Source organism: Thamnophis elegans, chromosome 4, assembly GCF_009769535.1.
Source record: "Thamnophis elegans isolate rThaEle1 chromosome 4, rThaEle1.pri, whole genome shotgun sequence".
In the NCBI taxonomy this organism is placed as follows: Eukaryota; Metazoa; Chordata; class Lepidosauria; order Squamata; family Colubridae; genus Thamnophis; species Thamnophis elegans.
In genome coordinates, this window is record NC_045544.1 from 24,221,801 (window position 1) to 24,245,146 (window position 23,346).

Genomic DNA, 23,346 nt, shown 5'->3' on the forward strand with positions numbered 1-23,346 from the left:
AAATGACTGTTCCACATGATCAGTTATTTTATATGGAAAATACAGGACAAGTTATTTTGCCAATTGTGGTTCCTCAAAATGCCTAGATCTTTGAAATGTCTCCTCCCTGCTTCTGAAATATAAGCCTGTTTAAGACCCTCCTACATGGATTTGCACTCCAATTTGCAAGCTGTGTGTAATGACAAATAGGAAGGGAGTCAGCTGTTTGAGATCTAAAGGAAACAGTGACCTTGGCTGCTTTTTCCAAAACCAAGAGAGTCTTGCAGAAGAAAAACGGCTGGCGGTTGGGGCTTGTTGCTTCAAGATTTTCGTTGTTGTTGTTCTCAGGTCCAAAGATAACAAGAAGCAACTGTTTAAAAAAAGGTGAGTATTGCGACAAGTTTTTCTTTTCTAATCAATTTTTGCCTGATTTCAAAATATTAATCAAATCTGTACTAAGTATCTCCTCCCATAGCTGCCCCTTATGAACCACAGTGTATAACTTTAGTTCCTTTTATTCCTGTAATCCTATTGACAAAATGTCTCGATTAATGTTCACTATGTGGATAGTGGAAAAACGTTTATATAAAAAAAGGTTCACTTTTAAAGAAGTATGCACTGGAAGGACTAATTAATGTTATATGCTTCAGAAGTTTTATTTGTTCTGAGAAAAACTATGGAATGGGAACATATCCAGAAAATTGAATAAGGAATAATGCTGCAAATTGTAAGTTGATCGTGTGTTAAAATTTATGTTAATATGCAGTTAGAAGTCATATTCTATTATGTATGTGCTTATTCAGAAATAAATATCTTTATGATGGTCTTTGACCAACTTATACAATAAAAACAGTATTCTGTGCAGTTATAAATACAACATTTTTAACAAGAGTGTAAGTCCCTTGAGACATTAAATAAATTCCTAACGAATTATTTACTGCTACCAAAAGGGATTTACCACCCTTGTGTGATATATTGCTAAATAAGATAAGTGGAGTACAGTGGAGTAAATGGCATAGATGCAAAGTTCAAGTAAAGTAAGGGCTATAAAAGGGTGAGCAATGCTCAGGTAGGTATAGGAGAGAGATATATTATTTATTTATGAGGGGGGAAGTATAAGATTAGTGTGTTTTACAGAGCACATTGTTCTCACAGTAAGAAATATAAGGGTTTCTTAGAAGAGCTTAACATCACTACATTCCTCTAAAGCAGTGGTTCCCAAAGTGGGCGGTACTGCCCCTGGGGGGATGACTTAGGGGGCGCTAAGAGGCAAGGGGGGCAGCAGGGGGGTACTAAGAGGGTGAGGAAAAAAAGATTGTGTATTGTGTTGGCTGCAGACAGCGTGCCCCTAGGTTGGTAGCTTCCCCTTAGCTAATTCTCAGATGGAAAGGAGAAACTTGCCAACCAGAAGATGGGCTGTTTAAAGGCGTGGGCAGAAGGACGAAATTACCCAAACAAACCTGGAAATAGCTACGGGTTTCCCTTTAAGCAACGTCACCACCCTCCCCTCCAATCACCGCCTTCCTCCCAGGAGAGGGGCACGCACCACTTCAATCACCCGCCCCCCAACACCACCGGCATCTTAACCGACCATCTTGGCTTTTTTCTTTTAAATGGTCAGTGGGCGGGAAGATCGTGCACGGTGTTGTTAGGGGGGGAAACCCCACCAATCAAATTCTAGTTGAGCTTGCGAGAGAGCTCTTTGCCACTGGTTTAAAAAACGGTCACATATTTCGTGCCATCCTTTTCCTTTGCATGGAGACGCTGCTGGATAAAAGTAACTGGGGGGAGGGGGTGATGAGCGGAAGTGTGGTCACTCCCTTTTGGTGGTGTGGATTTTGTCTAGGGAGGTTTGGATTACCAGCAGGAGTGAGCTCGCATTGCAATCTTCTGTTTCTAGCCTTGGAAATACGGGTGTTGTTAAACTCACAGGAGCTTTCTTTGATATAGGTATAATATACTATATGTATATACTACTATAGTATAGGTCAGGAGTCCCCAAACTTGGCAACTTTAAGACTTGTGGACTTCAACTCCCACAATTCTCCAGCCAGCATAGCTGGGAGTTGAAGTCCATAGCTGTCTGGAGAATTCTGGGAGTTGAAGTCCACAAATCTTAAAGTTGCCAAGTTTGAAGACCTCTGGTATAGGTTCTCCTGCTTGAGCAGGGGGCTGGACCAGAAGACCCCCAAGGTCCCTTCCAGCTCATTTATTCTAAAGCTTATAAAACTCTGACACCAGAGTTTCTTGCCATTTTTGGATGGGAACTGGATGAAAACAGTAATACAAATCTTTAAATTGAGATATTTTTTTAAAAAAAAGGAAAAATAGATTATACTTCAGTTTTGTTTAGATGTGTGATGTGAGTCAACCATTTTTGATATTTAGACCACCAAATCTTAAAGACTATGCAGATGGTTTGGAGGGGGTTAGTAGAAAAGCTAGTGTTGATATTGTGGAAATTAATGAAACTGAAAATTACAGTGATGTTATTGCAGGGATGTGACTACCCAGCTAAAGTTGTTTCTCTGACATTCTAAGACTTAGATGTCTGAATGATATCAGGATCTTTTTTTGATGGAAATTCCAGATTGGGTGATAAATCCATTTTCAGATACTGAGGAAGATGGGATAGTGGAGGAACATCTCATAGAGCTGCAAAATGACATTGAGCTGAAGCCAAAGTTTAAGATATCATACAAAGAGTTTTGGTTACAGAAAGAAAATTCTGATCGCTATCCTGCACTATGGAGAGTGGTTAAGAAGCTCCTTGTTGCATTTCCAACATCATATTTAGTGGAACGTGGCTTCAGAGTGGTCATCCAACTTCCCTCCAAACAAAGAAATCGACTCCAGATTACTGAACGTGGTGATTTAAGACTCCTCCTAAGTGACTTGAAACCAGACATTGGGAAACTGGTATCACTTCATCAAGCCCATCCATCACATTAAGAATTTATTGAACAGTGAAGTAGTTACTAAATTTTACTAAATTTACTAAGTTACTAGTCACTAAGGTTCTTGATAAATGACTATCAGACTTTGAAAACCTGGTATCACTGGATCATGTTCAACAATTTTGTTGAATTAACATTAACTAAAAAGGTTTTTAAATTGGATTTTGAATAAATGTGCAATTAATTGTTGCAGTTTTGAATTTTACTGTTACTATCTTCCTTCCGTCATGCAAACTGCCCAATCACATGACCCCCCCAGCCACGCCCACCAAGCCACACCCACAGAACCTGTAGTAAAAGAATTGAATTCCACCACTGGGTGGGGGGGCACTGAGGATCAGTTTGTAGCACCAAGAAGATGGTGGACTGAAAAAGTTTGGGAACCACTGCTCTAAAGGTTTCTGATGAAGCAAACAAAGCACTACTTTAATAAAGTATCTTCAAATTGGACCATATGTATCTCTCTCTGCCTGGGAATTTCACACACTCTGAGAATCCACAGAACAGGCCCACCACTGCCTGAAATCCAGTCATCTATGTAATAGGTGGGTCTATAAATTTATCAAATAAACAGATCCATCAATGTAACTTCACTTATTGATGGACTGTAATCATATCTCGAGAAGATCTCATGGCTTGCTCTTCAATATGTTGCTTTAGGGAGGAGCAGAGGTACAAGCTGGAATTTCTCACATCTGATTCCAATTATTAACAATTAACCACATCAATTCCCCAATACTGGAATCTGCTTCTGAATTTGTGCAAGCAGTGGAGCCAGAAATAGGGACCTATTCCAAATTAATCAAAACAAAATATATATTTTTTTGTTGCAAGCCCCCCTTTTTGACATAGCCATATCTATGTATCTATCTATTGCCTAAGCTTGAAATAATACATCAAATTTCACAGCATGCAAACCTCCTTAGCTTCAGCAAGGTAGTTATTTCCATTGGCCTTTGGACCAGATTACTTAAATCGTTTTAAAAATTATGTTATGGTCAATAATTGTGTAAACCATATGTAATGGTTTCAAACTTTTTTAAAAACAGAAAGAATCCATGTTTTGACTTTCAGAAACCGCATATATTAGAGACAGGCTAATATTTTAAATTTAAAAATGTCTCAATGAGAAGAACCAGCTAGGACCAAGAATAATACCTGGACATCAACCAATGCCTTCTGTTTTCTATTCTGCAATTATTCTGGTTGCATCCATACCATATATTTGTGGCACTGCATTACTGTGCTAAAACTGCTACTTTCATTTTTTGTAATTAGAATCAGAATTGGGCTCTTTTTTGCCCCAAGTTCAAATAAGCGCTGAAGTTCTGAAATGTAAGAGGCTATTTCATCACAAATGGTAGAGTCAGCAGTACAGGTAGTCCTTGACTTACAACAATTCGTTTAGTGACCGTTTGAAGTCATAATGGCACTGGGGAAAGCGACTTATGACCGTTTTTCACACATGGCAGTTGCAGCATCCCCAAGGTCATGTGATCAAAATTCAGCTGCTTGGCAATTGACTCATATTTATGACGGTTTGATGTCACGGGATCACTCTTTTTTGAAAGTGTGACAAGTAAAGTCAATAGGGAAGCTAGATTCACTGTGTGACTAACTTAACAACTGCAGTGATCCACTTAACCATTGTGGCAAGAAAGATTGTAAAATGGGGCAAAAATCGCTTAACAAATGTCTCGCTTAGCAACAGAAATTTGGGCCTCAATTGTGGTCATAAGTTGAGGACTATCTGTATTTCCTAGTCCCTCTCTTGTTATTCAACTTCTGCACAGCAGCCCCATTTCATAGAAGGGATTCCCAAGTAGTTTAATCATGAGAAGCATGCTCCTGAAGCTCTTTGGAGAAAAAGAAAGGAACTCTATAAGTCCTTTCCCATACCCCCATCATTTTGAAAAAAACTTTTTTATTTTTATTTTTTACTTCTGTCAAGCTTGAAAATCCTCCAGAGAGCTTCCCGGATGTGCCTTTTAGGTTGTAATCCCTGTGCTTCAAATTCAGGACTTTTAAATCTATTGCATATTCCCATCATTCCTGATAGGTTTTTCTTATGTAAAAAAAAAGAGAGAGAGAAATGATTAGGATAACCAAAAGCAGTATCTTGTGATTAGTAAAACTAGAAATCAAATATTTAAAATAAATAGTTTTTAAAAATTGAAAGAACCTAACTGTTCCATTTTAGGTATGGATCAGTGGTGGGTTTCAAAAATTGTTCGAACCTACTCTGTGGGTGTGACCTCCTTTGTGGGAGTGGCTTGCCACCCATGTGACCGGATAGGAGTGGCTTGCCGCCCATATGACCGGATATGAAATTATGAATTAGTACTTGGTTTGGTCCAAGTAGCTATTCAGAAACTGTGGCATTGAAGCATGCAAGTCTTAAAGCTGTCAAGTTACAAGACCCTTGCACCCCTAACGCTTTAGAAAAAAAACTAGGGGTCTTCAAACCTGACAGCTTTAAGACTTGTGGACTTCAACTCCCAGAATTCCTCCTCCAGTCATGTTGGCTCAGAAACTCTGGCATTGAAGCATGCAAGTCTTAAAGCTGTCAAGTTACAAGATCCTTGCACCCCTAACCCTTTAGGGAAAAAAACCCAGGGGTCGTCAAACCTGACAGCTTGAAGACTTGTGGACTTCAACTCCCAGAATTCCTCCTCCAGTCATGTTGCGGCGATGTCATCTGCGCGGATCTGCTCCATCTTTGTTTTTTTCACAGGGGGCAGGGCTGCCGCTGAAGATGCCAACAAGCGCCTCCCCCTCCACTCGGAGCACCTGAGCTGGGCTCCGCGTTATCCCTGCCGCCGCCACCTCCTCCACCGTGCTTTTGAGAAGTCATGAGGCTGTTCCACACCCCCCCCCCGCCACCTTCCTACTGGCTCCCGCGGCCTCATGTTTCCTCAAAAGCACGGCAGAGGAGGAGGAGGCAGGGGTAATGCGGTGCCCAGCTCAGGTGCTCCGAGTGAAGGGGGAGGAGCTGCTGCTACGGGCGGGGGCGCTGGCGGGAGCTTTGGCGGCCTCATCTCAGCCGCAGCATCAGGCAGCAAATGTGGTGGTGCTGTTGAAGGAGGAGGAGGAGGCAGCAGCAGTTATTCTAGTGGCGGTGGGGGCTTTGGAGCTTCACTTCAGCTGCAGTGCCAGGTGCAAGCGGCTAGGACTGGCCGCCCACAAAGGACCTCCCCGGGCTTGCTTTGCTGAACACGGCTGGCGCAAACTACCGTCAGTCGCCCAGTGCTCAACAAAACAAGTCTGGGGAGGTCCTTTGTGGGTGGCCAGTTCTAGCTGCCTGCAAAGGACGTCCCTGTGCTTGCTTTGCTGAAAACGGGGCGACTGACGGTAAAGAGCAGCGCAGCCATGCACCTTAGAGGGAACATTGCCGGCGTTCCTGGAAGTTAATTACTTCTGGGTTCACCAACCAACTGGTCCACAAGGACCAGCAAGGACCAGTAGAAACCCACCCCTGGTATGGATCATGCTGTATTTGGTTGATTTAGTCTTGTGGAACAATTCTGGTGTTCCAATGAAGCATATTTTTGCGTACAAATGTAAAACCAAGCTGATAGCCAGGAGACTGTCATGTTAACTGAAAGAGATTAATGTGGTACTATTTTTAAAAAATTCCTGGGTAATCTGACACTTAAAGAATTTTAAAAGGATGCAAGATCAAACAAAGGTTACCATAAATATTTTAAAAGTATTAAATCAACAAACTTCATGCCTAAATGGAATTTTCTCAGAACTAAGAGTCAGGTGGGTTGGTGTTTTTGCCCATCCACCTTCCACAAAATATGAGGGATAAAATTAGGAAATATAAACCTAGATGTTAATATACAGTATTATTATGGGGGGGGGGGATCTGACATGTCACTTAACTGTTTAACTGTTTAATAAATTTATAGGCCGCCCAATCCCGAAGGACTCCGGGATGATGTTTCCCATGTGATGTTTGTTCTAATTTTTTTATTGATATTTCATACCCTTGACATTTAATTTTTTTTATCTCAATATGGATAGAATGAATTTGTCTCTCAATCTGTTGTCATTGTGGTGTGTGAAAGCTGAAAAAATATCTGCAAAGGCAGATAACTTAGTTTTCTTAGTTAAGAATTGCTTTTTTCTGTTTAAAATCATATTTCTGTGCTAGCAACAGAAAACACAGCAAGCTAAAAACCGAGGATGATAAAAAGGTACTCTTTGGTGTTGTAGTTTAATTTCATAGGATACTGAAGAAGGAAGCAGAAGCTAGAATATGTAAAAATGTCAGGAACAGGGTAGTGCAGGGGTATTAAATTCACGGAGTCATGTTGTCATCACATGACGTATCGCAACTTTTTCTCCCCTTTGCTAAAACAGGGTAGGTGTGGCCCAGTGGTGGGTTGTTAACCAGTTTACTATCCATTTGCTTGTGCGAGCACACACGTGCAATGCTTCTGCACATGCACAGAAGCATCCAGGTGGGTGGACTGAGCCTCCCACCCCCACCACTACCAGTTCGGTTGAACCGGGACAAACCAGGAGCAACCCACCTCTGGTGTGGCCAGGACATGACATATCTGGGCCATGGGCTGCAAATTTGACACCCTTAGGATAGTGTGTAAAAAGGGGTCATTTTAATAATACTTGCAATATTGAAGGAATATAGATTGGAGTGAAAAAAGAATGAAGCAGCAGCTTCAAAGTTTGAATTTGGTTGATAACTTCTCTGTTGATATAAAGATAGGAGCTTTTCTTGCCATATACAAAAGTAACAAGTTATTCATGAGAGATATTTTTTCCCTTACAATTTTTTGCAAACCCTTAATCCAGGCTCACTCTGCTCGGAGTGGCTAGGAGCACAGAGATCCAGTTTTGTTGTTAAAATACCATACAAAACTTTTTTTCAGATCTCAGTTGTTGTGGTTTATAGTTCTGTGTCATGCATTGGTGTTTTCCCCATCACATCATATTGTTAAATCTGTTATTTCATTTCATTCTACTTCCATGCAAGTCACTCTAGGATAGTCTAATCTATGGAAGCGAAAGAACATATTGGCAGCATTAATGATGAACAGTGTGACTGAAAAGGGCTTTGGTCAGTACTGACATACTGTATATGTTTTTCTGTGACAGGAAAAATATCACTTAATTACATATTTTAAATGTACCTTCCATGACCAGTATACAACCTTCTTTCTAGCTCTATGGGTTGCTGTTCCCACCACCTTTCTCTCTGACTGACAAATTGGCATAATCTACATGAAGTCATCAGCCATTTATATAGTCCAAGTAGTTCTGTGGGGAGCCCAGACTGGTTTGAGTAAAACTGATCTTAGATTCCACATTTTATATCTGATATCTGATATCTGAGATATATATTGTATATATCGTAGATTTTCACGGGTACAGGTATGCAGGTTTTGGTGTATTCAAGTCTTTTCCCGTGTAAGATTGAGAGTATCTTGGTGACGTTTCGACGAGGTCCCACTCGTCATCCACAGGCTGGTGTCTTCGGCCTCGTGCCTGTGTGAGCAAAGCGTGATCGGAGCTGCTGTCCCTCTATAAATACTGGTGGGGGTGTGTGTCTGTTGCTGCAAGCAAATTGGTTGGCTGTGTTGTAACATCTTGATTAGTTGATGGAGTTGATGTTTGCAGATTAGTCAGCTGTTTCGTAACATCCTGTGTGGCTGAGGTACTGGCTGTGTGCCTATTGTTCTTTTGTATTGTAATGACCTGGGTAATGGGCTGTGTGGTGACCTCCTGAGCTCTATTGTAGTGGTATCCTGAGTCCTCTGCTGAAACCTCCTGGGGGGGGGGGGGTTGGCTGCATTGTAACATCCTGAGCCTTTGTGTTGTAACCTCCTGACATCTGGAAACTAGCCCTAATCAACAAATGAGTCCCAGCCACGAAAACTGACACCGGACCAAGAACAACACAGGAGGCAACCACCAATCACCCTCACCAGACTCAAACCCAAACCCATCCCATAGACCAAATGAAGCCAAACCATGGCGGCATCACCAACTGCTGCACCCCGCTCCGACCCACACACAAAGCAAACTGACACACACCATGAACACAAGGCTAGACCCCAAACTCAGAGCCAAACCAAAGCTCGGGATGTTACACCTCAGCCATCTGCTCAGGACATTACATCACAGAACTCAGGAGGTTACAACACAAAGCCTCAGAATGTTACAATGCAGCCAACCCCCCAGGAGGTTGCAGCAGAGGATTCAGGATACCACTACAATAGAGCTCAGGAGGTCACCACACAGCCCATTACCCAGGTCATTACAACACAAAAGAACAATAGGCACACAGCCAGTACCTCAGCCACAAAGGATGTTAGGAAACAGATGACTAATCTGCAACATCAACTCCATCAACTAATCAAGATGTTACAACACAGCCAACCAATCTGCTTGCAGCAACAGAGCCAGCATTCCACATACCCCCACCAGTATTTATAGAGGGACAGCAGCTCCGATCACGCTTTGCTCACACAGGCATGAGGCCGAAGACACCAGCTTGAGGATGACGAGTGGGACCTCATCGAAACGTTGCCAAAATACTCTCAATCTTACACGGGAAAAGACCCGAATACACCAAAACCTGCATGTGTTTGTGTGTGTGTGTGTGTGTGTGTGTGTTTTGGCTTCTACTGTACAGTGCAGTGGAATTGCCATGGTAACGACTTCACAGTACCCCACAAGAGGGCTCCCTTTGGTAAGGGGGAAAATCCAACATTAGAAATTATGCAATGCTGGGTTATCAGCTAGTTTAATTTAAAATTAGTTGTGGTAGGAAATGTGATGGGCACCAAGAAGATATCTGTGGGCATATGTTTTTATTTTATACTATTTCATAGTAAACATAATGTTAAAATGTAACTTTTTACAGAAGAACAAGAAAAGTGTGAAAAGTATTACATGTTGTCCTTGTAAGCAAAGTTGGGACCAGATTTTTTTTTCTAAGCAAAGAGATTGTCAAATGAATCATGTCTGATTTTACAACTTTTTCCCAGTTTTTAAGTGAATCATGCAGCCATTAAGCAAATCAATTGCTTAATCCCATTGACTTTGCTTGGGAAGGCGGCAAATAGTGATCACATGACCTCCGGCCACTGCAACCGTTGTAAATACATGCTGGTTGCCAAGTGCCAAAGTTTTTATCACATGATTGTGGGGATGCTGTAACAGTCCCAAATACAAGAACCAATCATAAATTGCTTTTTCCCACTGCCATTGTAACTTTGAATGGTCACTAAATGAATCGTTGTAAGTCAAGGACGATCTGTACTGTATCTGTAGGTTTAATATGTGAATATATTATTAATTCTATATTAATGCAGTCATGCAGTTAATAAATCTGCACACTGGGGAACCAAAGAAAATAGGACTTAATCTTTTAGTCCAGCAATGTCAGCAACAGCAGTTCTCTGTCTCTTTATCTGATGTAACCAAACACAAAATCTAACTTCTAATGAAATTAAAGTCAGCATGTTCATCTAAAGATTAGGCTCAAAGGGGCAGAAAAGATTCCTCTTCAACAAAGTAATGCATTCCCATATTTATCTTCAGAGGACAGAAGAAACAGGAGTTAAATCACTCTGATGGACTGTTTTGGGCCCATGAATAAACCTGGATTAAGTCACCCACCTTTTAACTTTTTTGTCATTTCTGGTTTTACCTGGCATTTGCTGCTTTTAATGTGGAGTCAAGATCAAAACATTTCAAAGAGGCCTCTTTTCTATTGATGGTGACAAACGTATAATTTAAAGAGCTGGCAGAAAACAGCACCCCAATGCAAACTTGTCTTTTCCAAGTTCACAAATTTGACTAAAATTTGACAAAATTTTAGGATTGGGAAAATGATGTAATAAAGTTCAAAGGAAGAATATATTCATATCCATTTCCGTTAAAAAAAAGTGTATGTTTATGGGATTATGTCAGTTATAACAAAGCTAACTAATATGGATAAGCACATCTAACTCGTAGTAGTTGTCATTCAGCTCATGATCACTAGTGGATAAAGGTAAAGACAAAGGTTTCCCCTGCCAGCCACTAGGGGATGGTGTTCATTTCCATTTCTTAGCAGAGGAAGCCAGCTTTGTCCCAGACATTTCTGTAGTCATGTAGCCAACATGACTGTACGCCAAGGTGCAAGGAATGCTGCTACCTTCCCATCAAAGTGGTACCTATTTATCTACTTGCATTTGCATGCTTTCGAACTTCTAGGTGGGCAGGAGCTTGGGCAAGAATAGGAGCTGATCCCATCACATGGTACTCCGGTCTCAAACCCAACCTGTCAGCTTTCCAACTGACAAACTCAGCATCTTTAACTGCTGAACCATCATTCCTATTAACTCTGTGGATCTGATAAAGATGCAATTTTTAAAAAGGTTATTTACTTCAAAACTAAAATTAAATTTGGAGAAAGAACTCTGATTTAGTCACCTTCAGTGGAACACCTGGCACTATCAGTTAATATAAAACAGAAAACACTGCATAGTTAGCATCTGTATAGCTTTTAAGTGTTCAAACTACATCACAGGGTTATCTAACTCTGATCCCTATCAGCTATGATAAATCAATGTTTTTAAGTCTCATACTACAGATCAGAGGTGAGTTCCTACCGGTTCGGACCTGTTCAGCCGAGTAGGTAGTAACTCAGTCGGCCACGCCCCTGAACCAGTTCTATTGGCAACATTGTAGGCATCACCATCTATTTTTTACTACTGTGCATGCACGCATAGCATGCACACGTGTGAAGCGTGCCCTGAGCGAACCGGCAGTAACAGAAGCCAAAAACCACCCCTGCAACAGATGTAAGGATTGAGACTGAAAGAACATACCTTGCTCCCTTGCTCTTTCATTTACAGAATTCATCAGAAAGAACAGGAATCAAATGAAAGACATTTTTAGCCAACTGTTGTCACAAATCGGGTATGAACAATGATCTTCCTTGGTCTAGCTAGGATTCGTAATTTTTTAGGTCCATATTGTTAATATAGCTACATGTTCACTAGGACCTGATTTGTTGGGTTCACACATTATGCTCAGACATAAATCATGACTTGCCAATTACAGGGGATGACTTCAACTAATATTCTAAGCCAAAACCAACACACTATGACCTAGAGTGATATGTGAACCCTACTCATTGAATCTGGGTATTTCTGCATGGTTTATTATCCTGTCACTCTCTCTCCATCCTTTAAATCCATAGAGGATAAAGTTGATACTGTTTAAATGATTAACTGGCAAGAATTCTGTGCTAAATGATTCCAGCTATGTACTCTTAATACATAACCATAAAGAGTGGTTTGTTGCAGCAGACTAAATTTTCCCCCATTTAGAATATTTTAACAGTTCTGATAGCCAGAAGATGATTTTTTTTAAAAGATGGTAAGTGATCCATTTTCTACCCAATGTTCCTTTTTAAATATTTATTAAACAAGCCAATGTAATCTATGCATACAGTACACTTCTGGAAATAAAACTCTTGAAATCAATGCTCTTTGAATCACTCTCTCTCTCTATAGGCTATAATACTTCTTTACCAAGCATACAGTAGGTAACAATGGCTATTTGTTTGTTTGTTTATTATAAGGAAATTTTACATAGGAGTTCAATATTCCTGCTTTAATTGTTCCAACGGAGCTGCTGACCACCCCCACAAATTGGATTTCAGTGTTGGAAAGGTTTCTACCACAACATTTATCTCTGTTCTTGGGGTTTATGGTCCTCTTCTCACTTATTTGATCTAAAACAAGTGAACAATATTTGTGAAAGTATGAGGCTTTCACAAATGTTTACACTGTGGCTTGTTTTAATGGGTTGTGTTATGTGTCATTTTGGAGAATGGAGAGCTGTGACACAGTTGGAGATGCAGCAAAGCACTTAAATGCAATGATTTTGAATGCTCTGAGTAAGAAATTTTCCACTGCTTATGCCAAATAAAGCTATTGCTATTTTTGGCCTAAGATAGCATTCCATCCTTGTCATACTCTTCTACTCCCCCACGCTGTCATACCATAAATCCTCCAGGAATAGAATTTAAAACTTCGTTCTCCATCACTAGTTCATTTTTACCAGAGAAATCTGCATTAGTAATAACTGTCATAGATATTCTTATATATTTAGACAATAATATCTGCTATTTGAATACCATTCCCAGTCCAGTTCAGCACAGATCTGCAGGCAGGGAGAACCAAATTTAAGCAGTTTTTTTTCTCAAGCAGATGGTAAACATCATGCAAGAAGTACCCCCCACCATTCCGAAAAAGATAAATTAGAACAATTGACCAGTGGAACGGTTTGCTTCCAGAAGTTGTAGGTGCTCCAAAACTGGAGGTTTTTAAGAAGAGAGTGGACAGCTATTTGTCTGAAATAGTATAGGGTCTTGTCAGAGAAAATGAGATATACAATGAGAGAGAGAAATGCCCTCTAATGACCACCTATATATATAGAGAGAGAGACTTGTGTTGACATCCCATCACAGTCTCATAAGGGTTATACCATAACTGCAATGAATCAGCCACACATTGCATCAACTTACAGTTTATAACCTTTCATCAGCTGGCAGCTATTAAATCCTCAGTACCTTTACAGGTCTGCTAGTTGAGCAGAAGGTTGGACTAGAGCACCTCCAAGGTCCCTTCCAACTCTGATGGCACTGAAAAAAAGTGATTTCTGACTGATCTTTGCACTTACAACTGCCGCAGTGACCCTGTGATCACATGATCAAAATTTGGGCACGTGGCAACAAACACATGTTTATGATAGTTGCAGCATTCCAAAGTCACATGATCACCTCTGTGCCCTTCCTAGAGGGCTTCCAACTAGTTAAGTCAATGCAGAAAGCTGGATTCACTTAATGAGCATGGTGATTATGCAACAACCACCTTGCTTAGTTACAGAAGCTCCAGTTCCCATGGTCGTAGGTCCATGGGATGTGCATGAAAGTTTTTCTTTTCTTCACAAAACATTGAATTATCTGTTCAGGAATAGGCCAACAAGGAATGATTAGAATATAACTTAAAATGCAGGTGAGGGTTCCTTGCATGCCATACCTTTGACAGAAAAAGAGAAACAAAGAAAGAATTGGACTTAACAAGGGAACTTAGAAATGAAATAGTAGTAGTGAAAAACATTGTAAAGTGTTAATTTGCAATAGCAATAGCATTTAGACTTATATAATACAATACAATACAATAGCAGTTTTGGAAGGGACCTTGAAGGTCTTCTAGTCCAACCCCCTGCCCAGGCAGGAAACCCTATACCATTTCAGACAAATGGCTATCCAACATCTTCTTAAAGACTTCCAGTGTTGGGGCATTCACAACTTCTGGAGGCAAGCTGGTCCACTGATTAATTGTTCTAACTGTCAGGAAATTTCTCCTCAGTTCTAGGTTGCTTCTCTCCTTGATTAGTTTCCACCCATTGCTTCTTGTTCTGCCCTCAGGTGCCTTGGAAAATAGTTTGACTCCCTCTTCTTTGTGGCAACTCCTGAGATATTGGAACAATGCTATCATGTCTTCCCTAGTTCTTTTTTCCATTAAACTAGACATGCCCAGTTCCTGCAACCGTTTCACAGTGCTTTACAGCCCTCTCTAAGTGATTTACAGAGTCAGCAGATCACCCCCCCAACAATCTGGGTCCAATAAATACCATACTAAAGGTCATGGCAGAAATGCCCACAAAATGAGAAGAGTTATATATTGTCATAAACCAGGTTAAAAGTTGCTGAATAGAATTATTAAAAGTGAAATAAAGTAGCACTGCAAAAACAGTGAATTTTGACAATATTTAGCCAGCACTAGCATGTGACCAGTGATTTAATGCATGGAGAAAAATATAGAAATAAAGAAGTATCAGTAGAAGACTACAAAGAAGGAAGAAAGGTTTTCATTTGGTTGAGTTCTTCTAAGACGTATTCCAGAGCAAACCCCTTTGAACCAATTTACACACCTATGCTAAAGATGTGAAAGGAGGGGGGGGGGTTCTATGCTATGCTATGGGTGGGAATTGCACAGTGATATTATAGTGGAGCGAATTCAATGAATCCAACAGATGTGTTGGTGATCAGCTTCACTGGGAATTCTTTTGGGTTCTGTTTATTTCTTCATTCTCAGGAACCCGTGACCTTTTAGCAAAGACTTTTAGCAAAGTTCTTCTGGTCCAATGGGCAAATAACGAGACTAAAATAGCTCGCCTACAAACCTCTGAAGATTCTGTCGTATCGTGAAGTTTGAATGTTTATCTAAAATGTGTTTTTCTCAGTTTGAACAGGCCAAAAATATACATGTGTGGGTGTGTTGGGATGAGGAAGATGTGCAATGGACAGAAAATGAATCTTTCTAGAAACACATTTCTGAAAAATATCCAAAAATGAAGGCTGATGTGTTATGCTACTTCTCCGAATAGCAATCTGCCAATCAGCTTTCTTAGAGTTTAGAGTTTTATTTCATTTGTATGCCGCCCTTTTCCCTGAAGGGACTCAGGGCGGCTCACAACTCAAGCAAGGGAAGGGGGATACAGACCGTTGACAACAACACAAAACAATACATAATTAAAAGCGCAACAATCATACCATTCGAGATAGGGGCAATGATTCTTTAGCCCCAGGCCTGTCGGAACAGCCAGGTTTTAAGGGCTATGTGGAAGGCCTGGAGGGTGGTGAGGGTGTGAATCTCCACGGGGAGTTCGTTCCAGAGGGTCGGAGCAGCAACATAGAAGGCTCTCCTCCAGGTAGTATCCAGTCGACACTGGCCGGCGGATGGAATTCGGAGGAGGCCTAGTCTGTGTGATCTAATCGGTCTGGTGGAGGTAATTGGCAGCAGGCGGTCTCTCAAGTACCCAGGTCCAATACCATGAAGGGCTTTATAAGTGACGACTAGCGCCTTGAAGCGTTTTGATCTTGGTTGGTCCTATTGAAGATCATTTAGCACTCATAAAGAATCCTCTGCTTAATGTTAAAAACTGACAAGTTGTTTAATTTTTATATTTTAAAGGGCTAGCGGGGCGGGGGATTGAAAAAGACACTAAATCTGCCAAAATCACCAATGAGAATAGTGAAGATTTATCATTGTTCCTTCTTCAGTATTAGAACTTGGGTGTTTTTCTTAAATCATTGTGACTGTGCAGAACTTCCAAAATTGGGAATCTTGTTCTTGCCGCCATATTATTTCATCGGCATGCACCTTGTCTTTCCATCTGCAGCAGCGTCAAAAGGCTTAAAAATGGCCAGTGATCAGTCAAACTGCTTTCACTGCAAGGATTCACTTTGTGGAAAACGATACATCATGAAAGAAGAAAACGCTTTCTGTGTGAAATGCTATGACAGCCTCTTTGCTAACTTTTGCGAAAAATGTCATAAAGCCATTGAATGTGACTCCAAGGTAAGCACTAGTTAGTTTCAGGACCATCTGTACTCCCTTTGGAAAATGAAAAAAAAAATACCCAGAGCTCAGCTATGCAATTATTATTTGTGATGTGAATCTTTTCTTTTCTAATAATTTGGAGATTCTGCCTAATGCTACTCTTATGTTTATGCAACTATAGAAACTGATCCAGCTTAGATTGTCTAAGGTGGAATCTTCCAGCCTCATGGGTTCATTTTCAGCATGTTTTAAGTCAGCAAGGAACAGAAGGATGCCATTACTTATTTAAAACTTTGGAAACATTTGATTTAATGTGGGTAACGAATTTAGCACCGTAGTACAGAATCATTTTTTGTGTGTGCTATCTGATGTAGATGTACTAAATGAAATGACCTACAGATTAGCAATCTGCTACTAGTGTGACCCGGGATACTTATCTTAGCACCTGGCTAATTTACCATCTGTTCTGACCTAGGCTTCCCAAGAGGATGAAGCAAACTCCTTATCCTGACAAAAAACCCTTTTATTAATTTACTGTGAATTCTGCTCATTCATATCCATCAAAGTATTTCAAGGGAGGATTTAGAGTCACAGACCTTATCTGGCTTGGAGAGCTGCCAGGCCGATATCTGCAAAACTTGGCAAGGAGTCTTGGAGAGTCACGAACCAATTAAGCAAACTAATTGTTTCCTGCAAACTCCATTCCCCTTTCATTCCTCTTTTATTTCTTCTGGGAGGGGCCATTCATTGTCCACCTGTGGCCTTACTCCCAAGTTGACTCCTGTTCTTTAGCTGTTCCCTTTGTCTGGCAACTTTGTGCATGCGCACACTGGGAACAGGCACCAGCTGTTCGTCTGTCTCACTGATGTCTGACACTGAAGGCAGCTGATAACTAGCATACTGCTCTGGCCCCCTCTCTACTTCTGACACAGAGCCCTCATCAGAGCCTTCCCCAGACTCAAAGGCTGGCCCATGTTCCTCCACAACCTCCTCACTGTTTGAAACTGCTGCCACCTCCACTGGCTGCTGGCAGGCCACAATACCATCCACTTTGGTTTTGTCGGCAAAAATTCCTAGCAACCTGATAATTATTAGGGAGTCATGCTTCTAATATCAGCTTTACTTCCAAATGTATCTCTGGACCACAGAATAACATATAGATGTTAGTACAAATAAACAATAAACATGGATGGATGTTTTCTTTGGAAGCCTTCAATCTGTCAACAAAGCAACAGAAAGCTAAAGTTGGCAGAAGTGATAGGGACAATCCTGGAAGAGGACAGGGCCTTGCAGGTAACAATTTCACCAGGTGTCTTTGAGTGAATGTGTTTTCTGATTAGCTACATCACAAAGACTACTGTATTTTGAATAGGCAAGACCTTTATGGCAATCATTCTGTGAGAGTACTGAATATCAACATCATCTTGATATTCCTAAAAGGTTCCCTGACTGCACAAGTCTGCTTATTCATAATTAAGTAGAAATTGGATAGCTGCAACTTTCACCTTTTTATTTCCTAGGTATTGCACCAATTGTCTGATATGATTGAACCCCAACCCTGTGTGGCCAATAATGAAAATAATGAAAGATGGAGTCTTTCAGAAGATCTATATCTAATATTTCTGGCACAGAGATAGGGCCTCATTGAGACCTGATAAAGACGCTTTTATATTCAGTAATATATAATCCAGTGACAGATTACTGTACAAAGAAAGGCAAAGATTACTTCCACTGTATACTCAAACATAGATTAAGATCTCTATATTTTATACAAAGGCAAAGTATGTGATTAAGCTTCTAGAGAGATACTGAGAATTTTAATGGTTTGTAGATTCCCTACAGATCAGATAGGATTGGTTTCATCCATCATCTGACTGCAGAAGCTTTAGAAAGATATTAGTTGTATTAACTTCAGTGCAACATTTTAGTTCCCTTAGTATCTCCCTTTCAAAAAAAAGAGTATTTGTTTTATTCTCACAATTTATTCCATAGTGATAACAGCATTGATTTTCTTTTCTATGCGTTGGCTTCATTCAATTGATAAGATCAACCAAACCTTTAAAATAAATTCCACTGACAAACAGCTTGTGAAAAATGATTTCCTTTCCTCTATATTACCAATGGTCTCCATTTAACTGCAAAGATTTAAAGGGAGTTTCACTAGAAAATAAAATGGCATTCATCATTTTTATGTTTATAATATTATCTAGATGAGCATGATATCTAAGAAAGAGAAAGCAAGAGAAAGGGAGAAAGATTGGTGCCTTTGGTAAAAAAAAATACTGTATTTGCTAAATGATAATTGAATTTTGGGATATATCTCTTATATCTTGCAGTTCCAGGAATAGGGCAAACCTAAATACACTAATTATATCTTTGAAGATATTTTTTTGGTTTCATCTTTCTTCAAGGTATCCTTCAACAATTCCTTTCTTCCTTCAGTCATTCCTTCCTTCTTTCCTTCCTTCTTCCCTCCCACCCTTCCTTTTTTGGGTTTTTGGGGTTAATTATTAGCAGTTATCACCAAAGAAGAGAGGCATCTTCAATAACTCCATTGAGTCTCTCCAAACATAAATGTACATGTGTACACACGTATACATACATTTGCCTCTTTTCTCCCATATGCACATAGACAACAGCCATAGCAATGAATAGCTGCCTTAATAGCCCTCTAAGTAAAAAGTTGGTATCTAAATTGAATAATCATAATGCATTACAATTGCAAAATCATCAGGTGAAATCGGAGGGGAAGAGATCCAGGTGATACTTTGCATGACAAAAGTTGAAACCCTAGAATTTCCTCTTGAAAAAGCACTTTTGGGACAACCATGACTGAATATCTCCGTAGACATTTGTTGAAGATGATAATGTCTATTATTTTGCAGATTCCACTGGAGTCTATAGGGTAAAACCACAAAAAGTGTGTGAGTTTTCCAGATTAGGACTGGAAAAAAAAGAACTCAGCTACTTTACTATCTGAAGCAAGGACAAAAGTCTTATCGCACTCCATGCATTAAAATTGACCAGACCAGCTCTATTTCAGCAGTGTAACAACAAAGAAACCAGAATGAGGGCAGAAGGTTAGATTAAATGGTGTCAAGACACTATTCCCATTTCTTTCCTCTCTTAGCCACCAACCATCTGCTGCTCAAGGCAGAAGATTCAATCTGCCTAACAGCTGACTGCAGATATTTTAGTTCTGCTCTAGCTGTGCCGCAGAGGCATGTGTTCTTCGTGAATCCTTTTCAGAGAAAGTACTAATTTAAAACATAAAACCATAACAAATCTCAAGATATACAGTTCGTCCTCGACTTACAGTAGTTCATTTAGTGACTGTTCAAAGTTACGACAGCAATGAAAAAAAGTGACTTATGACCTTTTTTCACCGCTATGACCTTTGCAGCATCCACATGAGCATGTGATCAAAATTCAGGTGCTTGACAACTGATTCATATTTATGACCATTGCTGTGTCCCAGGGTCTTGTGATCTTTTGTGACCTTCTGACAAGCAAAATCAATGGGGAACCCAGATTCACTTAACAACTGGGTTACTAACTTATCAACTGCAGTGAGTCACTTAACACCTGTGACAATGAAGGACAGAGTAAAATGGGGCAAAGCTCACTTAACAAATGTTTCACTTAGCAACAAGAAATTTTGGGCTTCCTTGTGGTTGTAAGACAAGGATTACCTGCACAGTAAACTACTGTGGTACAAGTGCAATCTTCTTGAGAACATCACAAGGAGAAGCGAAAAAAAGAAGAGGATTAAATAGCAATAGCAATAGCAGTTAGACTTATATACCGCTTCATAGGGCTTTCAGCCCTCTCTAAGCGGTTTACAGAGTCAGCATATTGCCCCCAACAACAATCCGGGTCCTCATTTTACCCACCTCGGAAGGATAGAAGGTTGAGTCAACCTTGAGCCGGTGAGATTTGAACAGCCGAACTGCAGAACTGCAGTCAGCTGAAATGGCCTGCAGTGCTGCATTTAACCACTGCACCACCTCGGCTCTTAAAGGACAGGGAAATTATCTTCTTTCAGGTCATTGTTGAACAATTGGTGTGAAGTCCAACAGCTCATAGTTTTGTTCCGTTGGAATCAGAGTAGCCAATGCTTCTTTTTGTTCTTACTAACATGAATTCACTCTCTCCAAGGATCTTGCTTATAAAGGCTGCCACTGGCATGAAACGTGCTTCAAGTGTGCCCAATGCCATCACTCCCTGGTTGAGAAGCCTTTTGCAGCTAAAGATGAGCGCCTGCTGTGTACAACTTGCTATTCTAATGAATATTCATCTAAGTGCTTTCACTGCAAGAGGACTATCATGCCTGGTAAGATAATAAGGAGCTGGAGACGGGCATTCCTTAATGGGGATAAATAAATGAAAAGGGTAGGATGACACTTGACCCTGGAGACACTGATTCATGGAAATTGGTAAGGGGGAAAAATCTGATGGGGGAAGGTTTTTTCCAAGGCAAATGCTTCATTGTATGTGCCCTGCACAGACCATATGCTGCTGTAGAAATCAGCTATTTCTTTTCCATCCCCTGACCTATTAATAATTCTTCGTCTTTCAAGCATTTGGAATGAGTAAGTATAATGGAAAATGACTGCCAGTGTCTCTGTAACATGTGTCACTGCTGATATAGTCTCCACAATATCAGAATCATAGAGTTTTGTAGTACCTTCTTATAGAACTGTAATAAAAATTATTCTTCATGCATGTAAATGCTCCCCACTCTTCTTTTCCATTGATAGCACTGTTTCTTTCTTGCAGTGCTTTCTCACATTCTTAAGCATGTGTGTATGTATGTATGTACACATGTACATATATACATACATTCACATACTAACTACATTTTAGAGTTGAGTTGTCCAATTGTTGTCACTGAAATATACCAAATAGAAGTGGCTGATACCAGAATGCCATGGGATGTCCCTTCCTTTAAAAAAACTCTGGGAGACTAAACACTGCTTGCTGAAATCTTGGTGGGTGGGTGTGTGCACGGGTGGGTGTGTGCACATGCGCGCGCACCGGTGTGTGTGTATTTAATCCAAATGGTTATGATCCATTCTTTCTGTCCATAAAGAAAAGGCTACTTTGCTCACGTTGACTTTGTTTCAAACAATTCCCAGAGAATCGGAGATAAGAACCCAGTAATTATAAAATATTTCTCATCCTATAACAACCCTTTTCAAAAACTTGCTGGTCAAGAATAGTCTTCAGTGGAAACCTGTGGTTACTAAGAGAGGAGAGGCAAATGGATCTTCAGCTTGATGAAATCCTGTTTTTTGATATTTATAATTGTATTTCCTATTTGTGCTTTTCTCATTGGGATATTTGTGTAGGCTCACAGTTTCACTTAGCACAGCACCTGCAAACGTATCTTCAATAACAACACTCTAAATCTATTCACCGTTGTTCTTTGGCTGAATTTTGTTATTTGCTTTATCACTTCCATGCTTCAATTAAGCAGTTTCAGCCATCCATCAGGTCAGTGATAAGCACATTATTAACTTTTCTTATGTTGATTTAGGTTAGGAATACTTAGGAATACTTGATATATAAACACAGAGGCAGATCTCAGTTCCTAGCATTTCCACAACAGTTCTTCCTCTCATTAAATGAATAAAATTAAGAAACTCCTGGAAATGTGTATTGCCACAAGGTAATACAGTACTGAAGCTAAAATGAAGTCATTCTATACTGACTCAATTTGTAATGCTTGTGTCTAAAAAGGTACTTAATTCACTCACTAATTAGGAACACATTGATTTCACTATGCTTATATTCAAATAATTCTATGTATAAGAAAACTATTCTAATTGTCTTTCTCTAATTGTCTTCCTCTGCTTTGCAAAGACTCCCTCACATAGCAATTTCAAACAATGATTTTGCGATTCCTTGAGGCAATGATGCTGTAAAGTTCCAATTATCTGATGATAAAATATATATTTAAAATACTACTTATTCTATTATTATGACATTACTCACTGGTGCACGGCCCTAGCTCACAGTATTAATAGGTCCAATCCTATGGACTCTTCAAATTATCATTAATTTGGAAATTTTAATTGCCAGCATGGACATTTCAATTGTCGTTACTGTATTTTTGTTTTGCTATGGATTTCTTGTTAGCTGCCATGATTCTGTTTTAGCAGCATATAAATCTCAGCATTAATTTCACCACGTGTCCACACAATTGTATAGACAGAAAGATGAGAGAGAGAGAGAGAGAGAGAGAGAGAGAGAGAGAGAGAGAGAGAGAGAGAGAGAGAGAGAGAGAGAGAGACAGCTAGATGAGAGAGAGAGACAGCTAGATGAGAGAGATAGGAGATAGGAGATAGATAGATAGATAGATAGATAGATAGATAGATAGATAGATAGATAGATAGATAGATAGATAGATAGATAGATAGATAGATAGATAGATAGATATAGATGATAGATAGATAGATGATAGATAGATAGATAGATAGATAGATGATAGATAGATAGATGATAGATAGATAGATAGATAGATAGATAGATAGATAGATAGATAGATAGATAGATAGATAGATAGATGAAAGATAGATGATATAGGTATAGATATAGATGACAGAGGAGAGAGAAAGACAGAGAGATCCACAGGTGATAAAAGAGAGAGAGAGAAATGGATACAGACTTGGGAATCTGTCAACTAAAGAAATTTAAAAGAAAGTTACTAGAAATATGTTGAAGCAAACTTCATAAACTGTAGGGCACTCATATCAACAAGTTATTTGTATATCCTGTGATTAGTTTGTAAAAAGCTTTATAGTGCAAAAGAAAACTTGACAGAGTGTGTTTATTGACAAATTTGTGCCCTTTGTGATGTGGTGCTATATGCAACTGGTAAAAAAAAATGAGTACCTCAGTACAGGACAGGTAATCCTCAATTTACAACAGTTCCCTTAAGTAACCATTCAAAGTTACAACGGCACTGAAAAAAGTGACATGACCATTTTTCACACATGATGGTTGCAGAATCTCCATGGTCATGTGAT

The 23,346-nt window shown here is 39.8% G+C and overlaps 1 protein-coding gene across 1 annotated transcript in view; it reads left to right on the plus strand.

Annotated features, from left to right (window-relative positions):
- The first annotated feature begins 234 nt into the window (after positions 1-234).
- Positions 235-23,346, plus strand: part of LOC116507045 (four and a half LIM domains protein 5-like) — a 28,696-nt gene continuing 5,584 nt past the window's right edge. Inside the window, exons 1-3 of the mRNA XM_032214969.1 lie at positions 235-363; positions 16,155-16,333; positions 20,474-20,648. Coding sequence (XP_032070860.1) covers positions 16,175-16,333; positions 20,474-20,648 — 334 coding nt within the window. The 5' untranslated portion in view covers positions 235-363; positions 16,155-16,174. The remainder of the gene's footprint in view (positions 364-16,154; positions 16,334-20,473; positions 20,649-23,346) is intronic.